Genomic DNA, 15,210 nt, shown 5'->3' with positions numbered 1-15,210 from the left:
TGGCTTGGGAGGGTCTGGCAGCCGAGTGTCCTCTGGAGCCTGCTGTCTCCTAGAGGACGGCACCTTATGGACGGATACACACACACACATACACGGCATCTCCATAGTGCTTCTGCACTTCTCAGAGGCCCTTCCATCCTCTAGAGCAGGGGGGTCCGTCTCAGACAGAAGCCCTGCAGACAGACGGACCCCTGTGGGGCACCTGTTGACCTAGAATGTCACGTACTGACATCACCTATGTCCTACTGTATTGTTATTTGTTTTGTTAAATATTTCGCAGGGACCTTTTCATTTGCTGGCCACCCTGGCAAGTGGGCAGCCTGGATGGGCACCATTTTACAGAGAGAATGGGAGATTCTTGAAGGCAGGAGCTGTTTCCCTTTGGGGCTTCATAGCTTCAGCACCTAACACAGTGCCTGGCATGTTGTAGACAACTAATAATTTCTAGGTGGTGCAGTGGGTAGAGTGCCAGGCCTGGAGTCGGGAGGATCTGAGTTCAAATCGAGCCTCAGACACTGGCTGGCTGTGTGACCCTGAGCAGGTCACTTCACCCTGTTTGCCTCAGTTTCCTCATCTGTAAAATGAGCTGGAGAAGGAAATGGCAAAACTGCTTCAGTATCTCTGCCAAGAAAACCCCACATGGGGGCAGCTAGGTGGCTCAGTGGATAGAGCACCGGCCCTGGAGTCAGAAGGACCTGAGTTCAAATCCAGCCTCAGACACATGATACATATTAGCTGTGTGACCCTAGGCAAGTCACTTAACCCCAATTGGCTTAAAAAAAAAAAAAAAGAAAACCCCAAATGGGGCCACAGAGAGTCGGACCCGACTGGACAACAGCGATAAATCCTTGTTGTTTGAGGAGGAAACCGAAGGCCAGAAAAGGGAAGCGGCCTGCTCAGTCACCCAGTTAGCAGATGGCAAAACTGGAATTCCGATCCAGGATGTCTGACCCAAAGCCCAGTGTCCGGTCCATGTCTCTCCCCTCCCACTGCCCCCAACCCCATTCTCTGGGCCTGAGGCTCGGTAGGAGGAGTCCAAAGACCTGAGTTTGAATTCCAGCTCTGCCACTTCCTACCTCTGTGAACACTTGTCGGCCTCAGGGGCCTCTGGTACCTTCCAGCCCAAGACTGTGAGGCCTTAGCGTGACTGGGGCCGTTAGTGTTCTAGATTACCATGAGAGAGGCTCTGCTGCCACCTGGTGGCTGCAACGGGGAATGCATGGGAGAAGGCTAAGACCCCACGCTCTGCTTGTGGGAGTCCCGACTGGCCCCCACGCTGATGGCCACGCTTAGGGTGAAGGTGTTACCAGTGGCCAGGCTGTGGAGTGGCACCCTACGCACATGATCGGACCCCCACGTTAGGGGTCAGTTTCCCAAGGCCATTATGGACATGTGTCTGGACATGGGAGGGTCTCCCCAGAGGCTTTCGTCGCTCCACGGTCAGTGTGGGTCAGCAGCGTGACCAGCAGAGCTGTGGCTATCCTCGGTGGGGAGGCTGCTCTGTCCAGGCTGGCCCAGGTGACCTGTGATGTGCCTCTCCACCCTGGGACCTGGTGATCCCCAAACCCAACAGAGTCACTTAGCGAACATTTACAAAGCCCTGCAGGACTGGGCTCCGGGCGCCGCGGCCCCATGCTGCTCTGACCTTGTCCCAGACCAGCCTTATTCTTTGCCAGTGAGCACTCCTCCTGAGAGCCCTGGAGGGGAAGCTGGGACCTTTAGGCTTGGAAAGTGCTTTCTCCCTAAGAACCCTTTGCAGGGGGCAGTCAGCCAGTCAGCTGGTATTTAGCAAGCCCCTGCTGTGCGCCAGGCACTGGTCTACACTGGCAATCCACAGGGAGGTGGTGCAAGCGTGACTATACCCATTTTATAGACAGGGAGCCTGGGATTCCAGGAAGTTATAGGATGAAGGGATTATAAACCTCAGAGGTCAGCACGTATGACCCCCTCCCTTTACAGAGGAGGAAACAGTCCTGAAGAGGTGAAGGGGCTTGCCTGTGGTTTCACAGCTGGTGTCTGAGACAGGATTCAAACCCAGGCCTTCCTGGCTCCAAATTCAGGTCTCTCTAGCAAAGTGACTTGCCCAAGGTCACACAGCTAATAAGGGTCAGCCAGGATTCAAACTCAGGGCTCCAGACTCCAAGCCCAGGGTGCTTTCTGCAGTCCCGAGTGGCCTCTCTGATCCACTGACATCATCCCCAAGTCACAGTTTCTCCCTCCTCCCCCAGGTGATCCCATGAGTTGTCTGTGTTTTTACCCATAGAAATTATGGCTTTGGTTGCCTCTGGCTGGGAGGAGGCAGAGATACGGAATGGCCATGGTCACGGAGAGCCATCCCGGTGTCTTAGGGAGAATTGAGGTCAGGCCATCCTCCCCACTGGGCTTTCCAGGGGATGATTAGCTCTGGGCCACTTCAATCACCGTCATTCACCAGCACTTTAGAGAACCCATCATTTTATCAGCACGGGCTCCCCATCAGCCATCACCCACAGCAGCAGGGGATTTTGTGGGTTGTTGTAGACAAAATATTTAACTCCTTGTGGCTAAGCCTTGGGCAGTGGGCCTCAGCCAACCTAACAGCCAGCAGCACCTCGGACAGTGGCTCTTCGACTGCACCAGAGGCCTGCCCCTTGTTCTTAGCTGGATCCTAATCCAGGTCACAGCAGCTAGGCGATGCTGTGGACAGAGCTCCTGGAGTCAGTAAGCCCCGAGACCCTTACCAACTGTGTGACCCTGGGCAAGTCATGTCGCCCTGTCTACCTCATCTGGAAAATGATCTGGAGAAGGAGCTGGCACACCACTCCAGTATCCTTGCCAAGAGAACCCTAAAGGGGGTCACGGAGAGTCAGGCAGGACTGAACAACGACAAAGCCGGGTCACGCCCTCTAACCCTTGGGCCCCCTTCCCTTCTCTTTCTGTATTCTTCACTTGGTGTTCTCATCAGCTCCCATGGCTTTAATGACCACCTCTACCCTGACTCTCAGATCTGACCTCCCTGAACCTCTCTGCTGACCTCCGACTGCCTTTCACACATCTCAAACTGGATGTCCAGTAGGCATCTTAAAGTCAGTGTGTCTAAAACTGAGCTCTTACATTTTCCCCAAAGCCCTCCCCGCCCCCACCTCCCCAGTGACTGTGGAGGGCAGCACCCTCCGGCTCACAATGTAGGAGTCATCCTGGATTCCTCGATCGTTCTCACTCCCCCCCTTTCTGATCTGTTGCCAAGGTCAAAGCCTCTGCAACGTCTCTCGAATACACCTCTCTCTCCTCTGCCATGGCCACCAGTGTAGACCCTCATCACCTCATGCCTAGATTATTAATATTTTTAATTATTAATTTTTATTAATTACTAATTAATAATCTGCCGGGGGGGGGGTCTGCCTGCCTGAAGTCTCTCTCCACACCAACCCATCCTCCATTCAGCCACCAAAGTAACCTTCCTGAAGCGACAATCTGACCGCGTCACCCCCTCCCACTCAGCAAACTCCAGTGACTCCCAATCACCTCAACGATCCAATACAAAATGCTTGGTTTGCCATTCAAAGCCCCTCGTAACCTGGCTCTTCCTACCTTTCCTGTCTCCTTATGACTTACTCCCTGACGTGTACTCTTCAGTGCAGTGACCCTCAACCCCTGGCTGTTCCACAAACCAGACCCTGCATTTCCAGACTCCGGGCATTTCCTCTGGCTGTGCCCCCTGCCTGTAATGCTCTCCCTCCCCATCTCTGCCTCCTGCCTTCCCTGGCTTCCTTTAAGTCCCAACCAAAAGCCCAGAAAGCCTTCCCCAAGCCCTCTTAGTCCCGGGGCCTTCCCGCTGTTAATTATTTCCTATTTATCTTGTGCATAGCTTGTTTGTACATTTGTTTGCCTGTCATCTCCCTGTTCAGTTGTAAGCTCCTTGAAGGCAGGAAATGTCTTTTGCCTCGTTTTGCCTCTTCAGTGCTTAGCACAGTGCCGTGTACATAGTAGGTGCTTAATAAATATTTTTGACCGATTTCACAGTGGCTAGAGCTCACAATCTGCTGGGCACAGCCTTTGAGAAGCTAGGGTCACCTCCACATCCCCATGAAACATTCACGCACCACTTTAGTGGGAGAATTAGAGAATTAGGCAGCGAGGTGGCTCGGTAGAGAGAGGCTGGGCCTGGAGTCAGGAAGACCTGAGTTCAAATTTGGCCTCCCATGCTTTCTAACTGTGTGACCCTGGGCACGCCTCTTATCCTCTGCTTGCCTCAGTTCTCATCTGTAAAATGGGGATAATGATAGCATCTACCCCTCAGAGACATTGTGAGAATAAAATGAGATAATATTTATAAAGCACTTAGCATAGCACCTGGCACGTATTAAGCACTTAATAAATCCTTCCTTCTTTTCCTCCCTCCCTCCTCCCTTCCCTTCCTCTCTCCTTCCTTCTTTCCTTCCTTCCTTCCAGGTAGGGCTGTTACATTCTTGTCATCATAGCTCCAGCACCGGGCCCAAAGCCTGGCCCATAGCAGATGCCTAATAAATGCTTGTTAAATTAGATCATCTCCAATAATCACAAGAGCCAACATTTCTGTAGTGATTCTCTAAGCCCAAATTACCTTGTTTAGCCCTCCCAGTCATCCTGTGGGGAAGGTAGCCCATTTACTTACTTAGGATCCCCAGGGATTCAGCCATCCATTCATTAGGCAAATATTCGTTAAACATCTACTAAGTGCCAGGCACTGTGCTAAACACTGGGTACATCAAGACAAAAACAAGATGGTCCCTGCCCTCACAGAGCTTACATTCTACTAGGGGAAAACAACATAGACACAGGAAATTATAGCTAAGAAGTCATTTCAGGGGAGAGGATGGTAGCTACCTGAGGCTACTGGATGTCATGGAAAGAGGGTTGGGTTTGGAAGGAGATGACAGAATTCTGGCCCTTCCATGTGACCATATCTCTCCCCTCCCATGGGCCTCAGTTTCCTTACTATTAAAATGTAAGAGTTGGACTCTGAGAGCCCTTCTAGAAGTGCCCTTGACAGCCTATGAACTGAGGCAATCCACGTAGGCTTCCCGTAGGAGTCAGCGCCTGAGCTGAGCCTCGAAGCCAGGGAGCTCATGAGTCAGAGGTGAGAAATGATAACATCGTAGGCATGGGGTACGGCCTGGACAAAAGTGTGGAGTGCCATAGACCAGGAGAGCGAGAGCCGTGTGCGACTAGGGCCCTGCCCTGGGCTTGTTTGGGCGGCTGCCTGGACCCCCATCTGACTCTCTGCTCCCTCTAGTGCTTTTATCGACAAGGCCAATGATCGCACCGAGCAGGTGGTCCTCATTGACAGCCAGCTGCACTCCCCCGAGGGCCTGGCTGTCGACTGGGTACACAAGCATCTCTACTGGACTGACTCTGGCAACAAAACCATCTCCGTGGCCACCGTGGACGGCGGCCGCAGAAAGACACTCTTCAGCCATGATCTGAGCGAGCCTCGAGCCATCGCTGTGGACCCTCTCCATGGGTGAGTCACGTCTGGGGCAGGGGGAGGCTGGAGACTAGGGGAGAGGAAGGCCTTGGGAAGGGCCAGCCAGGCTCCATCCTGAGCCCGCACCGTGTGGGATGTGTACTCAACACCGGCCTCCCGGCCCACAGGCTTGTTCAGCCCCTAGAAAGTAATGGGATGGGGGTAGAATATTGTAGCACCAGATTTTGTATCAGAAGACCTGGGTTCAAGTCCATCTATGAATTGAAGAAGTTACAAAAAGGCAGGTTTTACCTCAGTCTAAGGAAGAGCTTGCTGAGGACAGAGCTGTCCAAGGATCCCATCGGGAGTGTTGTGGGAAGATTCCCTGATTCAGTGGGAGGTTAAACTAAGTCCCTCCCCTCCTGAGATCTCACGGTCTTGGATTCTTTGCTTAGTACAAGTCTGGAGTATCTGAGTTCTCTTGCCCACTGTGAAGCCCCGAGATAGTATTTATCAAGCACTTAGCCCAGTGCCTGACACATGATAGATACCCTATAGATGCTCATTCCCTTCCCTGCCCCTTTGGCCTTCCTGGTTTTTACTGTGGCATATTAAATGAACGAAAAGATGAATATTTAAGTGCTTACTCTGTGCCGGGCATTGTGCTAAACATTGTTGTGTTTCTCTTCCCTGTCCGGCCCTTCTAGGTTCATGTACTGGTCTGACTGGGGCGACCAGGCCAAGATCGAGAAGTCAGGGCTGAATGGAGTGGACCGGCAGGTGTTAGTTCTGGACAACATCGAATGGCCCAATGGGATTACCCTGGGTGAGTCTAGAGATGACCCAGGCCCTCTCTTTGCCATCACTAGTCTTGGGAAGCCTGTTAAGTACCCCATCATGTCCAGCACAGCTCCGCACCCAGACCTCGTCTTTTCCGGGGTCCACTCTAACACAGACACGCTCAGTAGATAGCCTGACAGCCTGATGGAAGCATTAGCCGAGGCGTGAATGGACCAGACAAAGATGTAGACACAGATACACAGACGTAGAAATAGACATGGACTAACCATATATTTCAGTGCTTTAGAAGATCTGTAACGTCGTCATTAGGAGGCGGCCTAGTACAGCGGAACATTGTGTGTGTGTGTGTGTGCTTTGTGTGGTTCAGATGAAAGAGAGGCCCGTGGAATGCCTATTCCCCCAGCCCTTTCCTCCATGTTTATAAGCTCTTCACATCATATTGTCATTCAGTCCTGTCCAACTTGTGTCCAGCTCTTTGTCCACGACCCCAGTTGGAGTTTTCTTGACAAAGCTACAGAAGCAGCTTTGTGTTGTGTAGAATTAGGCAGCCGGTGGTTCAGTGGATAGAGCATGAGGCCTGAAGTCAGAAGGACTCATCTTCCTGAGTTTGAATCCAGCCTCAGACACTTCCTAGCTGTGTGACCCTGGGCAAGTCACTTCACCCTGTTTGCCTCAGCTTCCTCATCTGTAAAATGAGCTGTAGAAGGAACAGCAAACTAATCCAGTGTCTCTACCAAGAAAACCCCAAATGGGGTCACGAAGAGCCGGACGTGACTGAACAACAAGGTAGCAGAGCTCAGACGCCAGCCTGGGTTTTCTGACTCCAGATTCAGTCTTGTTCCGCCATGCTGCCTGCCTTTCCTCTGGTCCACCACGGCCTGAACAAGATCCCTTTCTCCAGCGTGCTCGGGCCTCTTTCTGAAGACCTCCAGTGGCTGGACCCTGTTGTTTACTAAGGCATCTCATTGTGCTTTCGGACACTTCTGTTGTAAGGAACTTTTTAAAAATTGAATCAGAATTGGCCTCGAAGGCTCCTGCCACACTGCTCTGAATGGCCAGGCCACGGAAAGTCAGAGTGAAAACGCCTTGCCTCATACTGTGCTGTGGGAGGACAGAAGAGGGAGGTTAAAACCCTGGGGCAGAGAACAAAAGGATGGGAGGGAAGGGATGGACCTCTCATCCCTTCAGTGTGGCTGTTGTTAATAATAAAAACAAAACCCACAAAAGCACTGGGGGCCAGGGAGGCAGAGGGGCTTTAAGCCTGGCCTGCCCCAGATCCTCAGGGTCTGCCTAGTTGTGCCGGGCCAGTGGAGCGGGGGAGACACTGGGCTGTCTGTGGAAAGGGAACTTCCTTGGTGCTGATTAGACTTCCATGGTAGACACTCACACACTGGGGTCTTTGGGTACTGGAAGCAGTCTGACGGGCAAAGACCGCTGATCGCCACAACCTCTTGGCGAACCGAAGACCTTCCCCGGCAGAACGGGCGGATGAGAACAATCTGTTCCAGCGGCCAATGAAGGCGGCTGAAGCGGGTACTCTGGAGCACTTAGAGCTTGGTGAGACATCAAAGACGCTAAGGCCATCCTCTGTACCCCGAGCCATCACCGGGCGTCTTGACTTTCGTCCCGTCGCTGGACTCTGATGACTGTGGAAGAGAGAGGGAAGCTGACGACGTAGTGCGGTTCTGCCTCACTTCAGTCCAGTCCACGTCCAAGTCAGGATGTCACCCGTGATGTCACTGGGTCACAAACGAGTGCGGTAGAAAGTGCCAGATTGGAGAGTCCCAGGGCCCGGGTTCAAATCCTTTCTTTTGTGTAGCTCATGAAGTCACATTCCTTCTTTGTTTTCTCCTTTGTCAGAGAAGTGTGAAGTCGCTGGATTTGAGTTCAGGCTTTGCTGCTCAGTAGCTCTGTGACATTGGGCAAGTCGCCTGTCCCCTCTGGACCCCCACTTCTTCTGAAAAATGAGGGAGGCCATGCTACTTTGGGGTGAGATGGGGAGAAAATTCAGAACTAAATCTTGTGGAAATGCATGTTGAAAACTAAAAATAAGTAATTAATTTAAAAATTAGGGGGTAATCTAATAATAATTAATTTAGTGATTAATAATTAATTTAAAAATTAGGGGGTTGAATCAGAGGTCTCTGAAGACCTCATGGCAGTTCGATCACTCTCTGCTCCTATAGGCCCAAACTGGATGGGACAAAATAAGCCATATTCCAGTCAATCCAGGTAGGTTTCTTTGGGAAGGTGTTACTGAAGCATCAACAGTGGCTGGTATTTTATCCCATATTAGGGAATTAGATGAGGAAAATGGACTGCCTGGCCCTCCTTGGACCTAGAGGTAGATCCCCAACCCCATGCTGGTCATTAAGCTTGGGCAAAGCTTTGACTCACACCTTTGCCTTCTGAAGTACTGGCAGGACCCAGTTCTTCCTGTGTGGAGCGCAACAGGCAGATGCCATAGAGCTGATACAGAATGGACTTGAACTGAAGCCACCCAGAAAAGCCTGGCCGTGGCGAGCTCCAGAACCGTGTGCAACGGCTCACGCTCAACCTGGAAACAATAGGGTGGGAGGAGTGCCCTATCTTCTCAAATCATGGTCCCCCAAACCCGCCTGGAAGAGAAGCTAAAGTTCCCAGAAGGCTGCAGGGGGCTGTCTTGGTTCAAGCATTTCTTAAGTGCCGCCTTTGTGCCAGACAAGAGGCAGCCTGGCAAGTGGATGGAGAGGACCTGAGTTCAAGTTTTGCCTCTGAAATATTTTGGCTGGGTGACCCTGGCCGAGGTACTGGAGCTGTCAGTGACCCTAGACCACTCTAAAACTCTTAGGTTAAAGAAAGAGTGCTGGTCTGCATTGGTAGAGGCAACGTCCTCATCAAGAGTTCCCCAGGCCAGTGAAATCATAAGTTCAATCCTTATCTTCTATCTTATGTGCCTAGGCACTGAGCTGGGCCCTGACGATACCAAGACAAAAATGCAGGAGCCCCTGCCCTCAAGGAGTTTATACTCTGCCTGGAGGAGATGCCGTTTACATGTAGGAGTGTGCACAAAATGAATACAAGGAGACATTGTAGTGTAAATTCCAGTAGCCAAAGCCAAGAATAAGCCAAGGGATTGAGTGAGGCAGGACAACACTGGGTGGGTGAGTGGGGCTGCAAGCAGGAGCTCAGGTACACTAAGAATGGGGTAGTTCCAGAGAGGACGAGATGAGATACTGGGGAGAGGACTTTGGGACCAGGCAGGCTGGTCTTTTAACTTCTTTTCATTGAGTGGAAAGTCCCCCGGCCATGCTCTTAGCTGCCCATTTCCTTGACTTTCTTGTTTGTTTCCGCCTGCCATTGGAGCTCAGACCACTTTCCTTCTCCATGTGATAGCCTCCTCTGCTGACCCACAGGAAAGACAATGTCTGGGAGAGCTGGGTCCTCCTGATCAGGATGCCCACTCCCCTGTGCGCCACACCCCCTCTGCCTCCATGGAAACCTCCCACCTTACCCGAATTCCCTCCCTTCCTCTCTGGCCAGATTTGCTGAGCCAGCGTCTCTACTGGGTGGACTCCAAGCTGCATCAGCTCTCCAGCATCGACTTCAGTGGTGGCAACCGGAAGGTCCTTATCTTCTCGGTGGATGCCCTGAGCCATCCCTTTGGGATTGCAGTGTTTGAGGTAAGCCGAACACATCAAATATCAGTACTGGAAGGGACCTTTGAACATGGAATGTCAGAGCTGGGAGGGGCCTGAGAAAAGGGAATGTCAGAGTTGGGAGGGGCCTTAGAACAGGGGATGTCAGGGCTGGGAGGGGCCTTAGAACAGGGGATGTCAGGGCTGGGAGGGGCCTTAGAACAGAGGATGTCAGAGTTGGAAGAGGCCTTAGAACAAGGAGTATCAGAGGGGCATATTTTTAGGACCAAGAAAAGTCCATCTTATATTTTACAGCTTATACTAAGTTTGTGAGATGTAGTGACTGTGAGACTTTCACTGTTCTAAATATCGAGGCACATTTGGCTCGCTCTACCTTGGGCCACAGATACTTGCATCATACGACAGTCAAGCCGTGTTGTGTCTCTTAGAGGGGTCCAGTCTTAGCAGGAAGCAGACTGAGGACACCCTAGAAACAGAGATACAACATGACTTCCCTGTGTAAGGGGAGAGAGGTGGGGAGGGAAGAACACCCCAACATCTGGGAGAGCAGGAAAAGGCCTCATAGAGAAGGACACCTTATTGTGGAGCCTTCAGGGCATCCGGAGCAGAGGGAGGGCAAGGCAGGTCTGGAGGGCAGCCTGCATCGAGCTACAGATTCCAGAGGAGCTTCAGTCCCTCCCAAAGTCTGTGATGACATTGTACGATGCCCTCTGGGAGGTCACGCTCTTTCAGGCTTTAGAAGACAGGCCGGAGACTTGCTGTGGTCAAAGATGTTCCCTACCCGTGTCCATCCCTCTGATGAGGAATCTGACTATGGTCAACTCCGCTGGTCCTAGTTAGACAGGGGGTGCCTCTGTAGATACTATGCCTTAAAGAACCACAAACTACATTTTAATCTGGTTCAGGCTGCACTCAGGAGTTTTGCAGACGCTTGTGAGCCAGCAGCGACGAGTTTGACACCTTTGGCCTCAAAGATCCCCAAAAGACCCTTCCAGCTTTATGTCTCCTGTTCCATATTGTGCCTCAGTAAAGTTGCGTATGCCTGTTTATAATCAGGGGCTGAGCTCTTGAGGCTGGGCTATCTGCCGTGACTCTAACTATCACAGGCACACACTGATGGAGGCCTCAAGGCCTGGTGCTGTTTCACAGGCATGGCCTGGGGCCAGAGTGTGTGTGCTGTTGGCAGAACGGTCCTGTCTTAGCCCAGGATCAGGAAGCAGTGATTCTGCCCTCAGCAAAATGAACCAATTGGAGAATCACAGAATGGAGGAGGGGAGAGGGAGAGATGGTAGAAGTGCTATCAGATCTTCAGACTTAGAAAGGGCTATATCCAGACCATATCATTTGATCCTCAACAGGCCTGTGAGGTAGCACAGTGGGTTTTATTATCCCAGTTTTTACAAAATAATGATTAATTACCTGGCATGATCTCAAGGCCCATCACCACCCCGGCTGCCCTCCTCTACATGTACTCAGATGATCAATGTCCTTCCTAAATATGGCACCCAGAGCTGAACTCGGCATCCCAGATTGGGTCTGCCCAGGGGACAGTGGGACCTATCATTACCTCTCTAGTTCTGGACACAAGGCGTTCATTTTGCCAGCTGCCACATTACCTTGCTTCAGTAGTCATTTTAAATAGAATTTCTCTCTCTCCTTGCTAGGTTTGATTGGTTATGCCCAGAAATGTTGGTCACTTGTGTGGATTTTATTTTATGTCCTGCAAGTTTGATGAAATTATTATTTTAACTAATTTTTAGTTAACTCTTGGGTTTTCTAAGTAGACCTTATATCATCTGCAAAAAGCAATCATTTTGTTTCTTCCACTAACTGAATTTTAAATAATATGTTCTAGAATTTTGCCAGAAATCTTTGCAGATCCTTTTCCTTCTCTTTTTTTGAACCACTTGCCCTCTTCCAATCCTGCTGCACATTTCCTGCCCGCCATGATTGTTCAGATGTCTTGGGCGATATCTCAGCCAATTCTTCTAATCCCTTTTAGGCCTTTTGGCTTGAACCAGATGACTTGGGCTCCTAAAGGGTAACTAGGTGTACTCCCTGCAAGCTCCCTGCCAATCTGGGGTATCGGCTTCCCTTCCGCCGTTTTCCTTTTGTCCTTTCCAGTCCGAAGATTCTCCCCCCGTGGCAGAGAATAATGGAAGAAAGATGACATTTCAGCAGCTCTAGCTTCTCCCCTTAGCTCAGCATCATCATCCATGTTATTATTGTTCTTGGGAGAACGAACAGCCATTTCCTCTGCCGAGAGTCGAACCTGGGCTCTTTGAGAAGACACTCAGATGAGTCACTCATCCCCTGGTGTTCATTGGTCCTTTTTACTGATCTCCTTATTGTCATATTTTTCATTCCTCCAACCTCCTAACACAAAGGTCAAGATTTTTATTCTGAACATATCCCTTTTCCCCTACCCAGGGAGCCATCCTTTGTAATAAAGAATAAAAAGGGGCAGCTAGGTGGTGCAGTGGATAGAGCACTGGCTGTGGATTCAGAAGGACCTGAGTTCAACTCCAGCCTCAGACACATAACACTTACTAGCTGTGTGACCCTGGGCAAGTCACTTAACCCCATTGCCTAGCCAAAAAAAAAGGGGGGGGGAAGGGAAATAATTCAGCAAAATAAATTAACACTCTGTGTTCTCTATTCACCGGTCCCAACTCTGCAACTAAAAAGGGAGAGAATTAAATTTTTCACCTCTTCTTTGGGACAAAACATAGCCATTATAATCACAGCCTTCAGGCTGCCATTTTCTCCATTTACATGACGAGTCATGGCTTTGTTGTTTTCTGGGTTCTTCTTGCTTCGCTTTGCATCAGTTCAGATAAGTCTTCCCATTCATCAACTAGTCTGCCTGCAGGCAGCTCAGTGGCACCATAGTGCACAGAGTGCTCAGCCTGGAGTCAGGAAGACTTGAGTTCAAATCTGGCTCCAGACACTTACTAGCTATGTGACACTGAGCAAGTCACTTCACCGCTGCCTGCCTCAGTTTCCTCATCTGTAAAATGGAGATCACAACAGCACCTATTTCACAGGTAGTTATGAGAATCAAGTGAAATCATGTTTGTGAAGAGCTTAGCACGGTGCCCATCACTTAGTAGGTACTTAAGACGTGCTCGTGTCCTTCCTTCCTTACACCGGTGGTTTCACCCCATCCTAGATCCCAGGCACTTTGCTCATAGCTAGAAGTACATGCAGTGGTCACTGATCCCCCTCCCTCATTTCACAGGACAAAGCTGAGGGCCCAGAGAAGTCCCAAGGTTCACCAAGCATTGATGAAGCACCTCTATGTGCCAGGCACCGTGCTAAGGGCGGGGGGCTATAAAGAAAGGCAGTGAGAGGCTCAGGAGCGCCCAGTCAGATGGAGAGAGTTGGTGGCAGGAGAGAGAGGCTCTTGGGAAGGTCGACACCTCGTCTTCTCTGCCTGTGCCTCATAGGACAAGGTATTCTGGACAGACCTAGAGAATGAAGCCATCTTCAGCGCCAATCGACTGAATGGCCTCGAGATCTCCGTCCTGGCCGAGAACCTCAACAACCCTCACGACATTGTCATCTTCCACGAGCTGAAGCAGCCGAAAGGTAGGCGGTGACTCCCCGGGGGTATGCCCACCCACTCGTGCCACCCTACGCCTTGAGCTCCCCTCCCTGCCCTTCGCACCAGCCCGCTCACCTGGTCAGCCTTGGCTTGGAGTTCGGAAATGGAATGGTTTCCCCTTTAAATTTACGTTAATCTCTCTAGACCTCAGCTAATATCTGCAAGGTGGGCATATGAGCCCTTCCACCACCCATCCTCTGAGCGCCCGAGAGACCCCGTGTCAGGCAGTTTGTAACCAGACAGCCCTACGGAGGTGGGAGAGATATTATAAGGATGCCAGAGCTTCTCTGCCCCAGCAAGGGCTGATCCTTTGAAATCATCCCTGGGAGGCCACGCAGTGATTCTAGGCACATCCTCATAGCTCAGATAACTCTGGTTCCTCTTTGGAAGCAACATTCAGGGCGTGCTTTGAGATCATTCTGGTGGAGTGGTGTTTTGAAGCAGATTTCTGTCCTCCGAAGGTGGGTCTGATGTTTGGAGGCAGTTAAGTCATTGGAGGAATAAGGGGTGGCATGTGAATGTCTCATCTCTGCTCTGTGCTGGAGGGGAACCAGACCAGACCTCTGTGGGGAAAACGAGGGACAGTGGGGGAAGTCTTGCTTGATGTGAGGCAGACGTCGCTAACAGTGAGAACAGTCCCCGAGCAGAATGGGTGGCCTGGATGGGGGGTGGCTTTCCCCTTCTTGGAAGTCTTCATGCAGAGGCTAGGTGCCCATTTGTTGGGGATGGGCTAATGGGAATTCTTTCAAAGTATGGCTTAAGCCAGGCAACCTCCGAGGTCCGGCACAGCTCAGAGCTAGTAACCAGCATTTGTATTGAACTTAGGGTTTGCAAAGTGATGTGACATGCTTTCTTGCATGCGCCTCATTAATGGCCTTGGGAGGCCGGCACTATTATCACCCCCATTTTCCAGATGAGAAAACTGAGGCAGACAGAGGTAAAGTAAGTTGCCATGGGTCGGTCACACAGCTCGTAAGCGCCTGAGGCCAGACTTGAACTCAGTGTTCCTGACTCCAGGCCCAGAGGTCTAATCACTGTACCGAGATTCTGGGATGTTCTGGATTGGCCTAGGGAATGCCGTTTTGCATCAGAAATTAGATGTGACTCAAAAGTAATAAAACATAAACCACAGAACACAAACACTGGAAGAGGCCTTCGGCTGGGAAAACTGAGGCCCTGAGTAGGGAAGGGACCTGCCTACAGTCAGATGTTTTGTTTTGTTTTGTTTTTTGCTGATCTATAGACTCCCTTTCTGGTGAGTTTCCCAAATAATACAATAGTATCTTTTATTTATAAGTGAAGAAAGATCCTTGACCTGGTATCAGGAGAGCCTTTCATTGACTGCAGAATCTTGGGGCGATCACTACCCCAATCTGGGCCTCAGTTTGCTCTTCTCTAAAATGGGGAGGTGAGCCTAGTGGGTATGAAGATGGTCCTTTCAGTGTTAGTCTGTGAAAGAGGAGGATAAGTTTGCCCGGGCTCTCACGGAGTCTGTATCAGAGCCCAGGTGCCCTCCTTTCTAGCCATGGCCAAAGCTGTTAGGCTGGGGTCCCCCTCCACTTTATCTCCAAGTGTCCATTGTAGATTGCGTAGAGGAGGCCAGGACGGTCAAGGGCCTGGAGCCTGTTATATGAGACTCACTTGAAAGAACCTTGGAGGAAAGAAGACTTGGGGCGGGGGTCTCCAAGGACCTGGGGAGGAAGGATCTAATTGTTCTGCCTGGCCCTAGAAGGAAATAC

At 50.9% G+C, this 15,210-nt stretch overlaps 1 protein-coding gene across 1 annotated transcript in view; it reads left to right on the top strand.

Moving 5' to 3' along the window:
• LRP8 (LDL receptor related protein 8) overlaps window positions 1-15,210 on the top strand; it is a 127,820-nt gene that overhangs the window by 96,925 nt on the left and 15,685 nt on the right. The window contains 4 exon segments of the mRNA XM_020987812.2: window positions 5,255-5,482; window positions 6,133-6,251; window positions 9,749-9,888; window positions 13,314-13,455. Of these exon segments, the coding sequence (XP_020843471.1) occupies window positions 5,255-5,482; window positions 6,133-6,251; window positions 9,749-9,888; window positions 13,314-13,455 (629 nt within the window).

Source organism: Phascolarctos cinereus, unplaced genomic scaffold, assembly GCF_003287225.1.
Source record: "Phascolarctos cinereus isolate Bilbo 61053 unplaced genomic scaffold, phaCin_HiC Scaffold_5;HRSCAF=322, whole genome shotgun sequence".
NCBI lineage: Eukaryota > Metazoa > Chordata > Mammalia > Diprotodontia > Phascolarctidae > Phascolarctos > Phascolarctos cinereus.
Note: the sequence above shows the minus strand (reverse complement) of the source record. Positions and strands in the feature narration are given on the sequence as shown.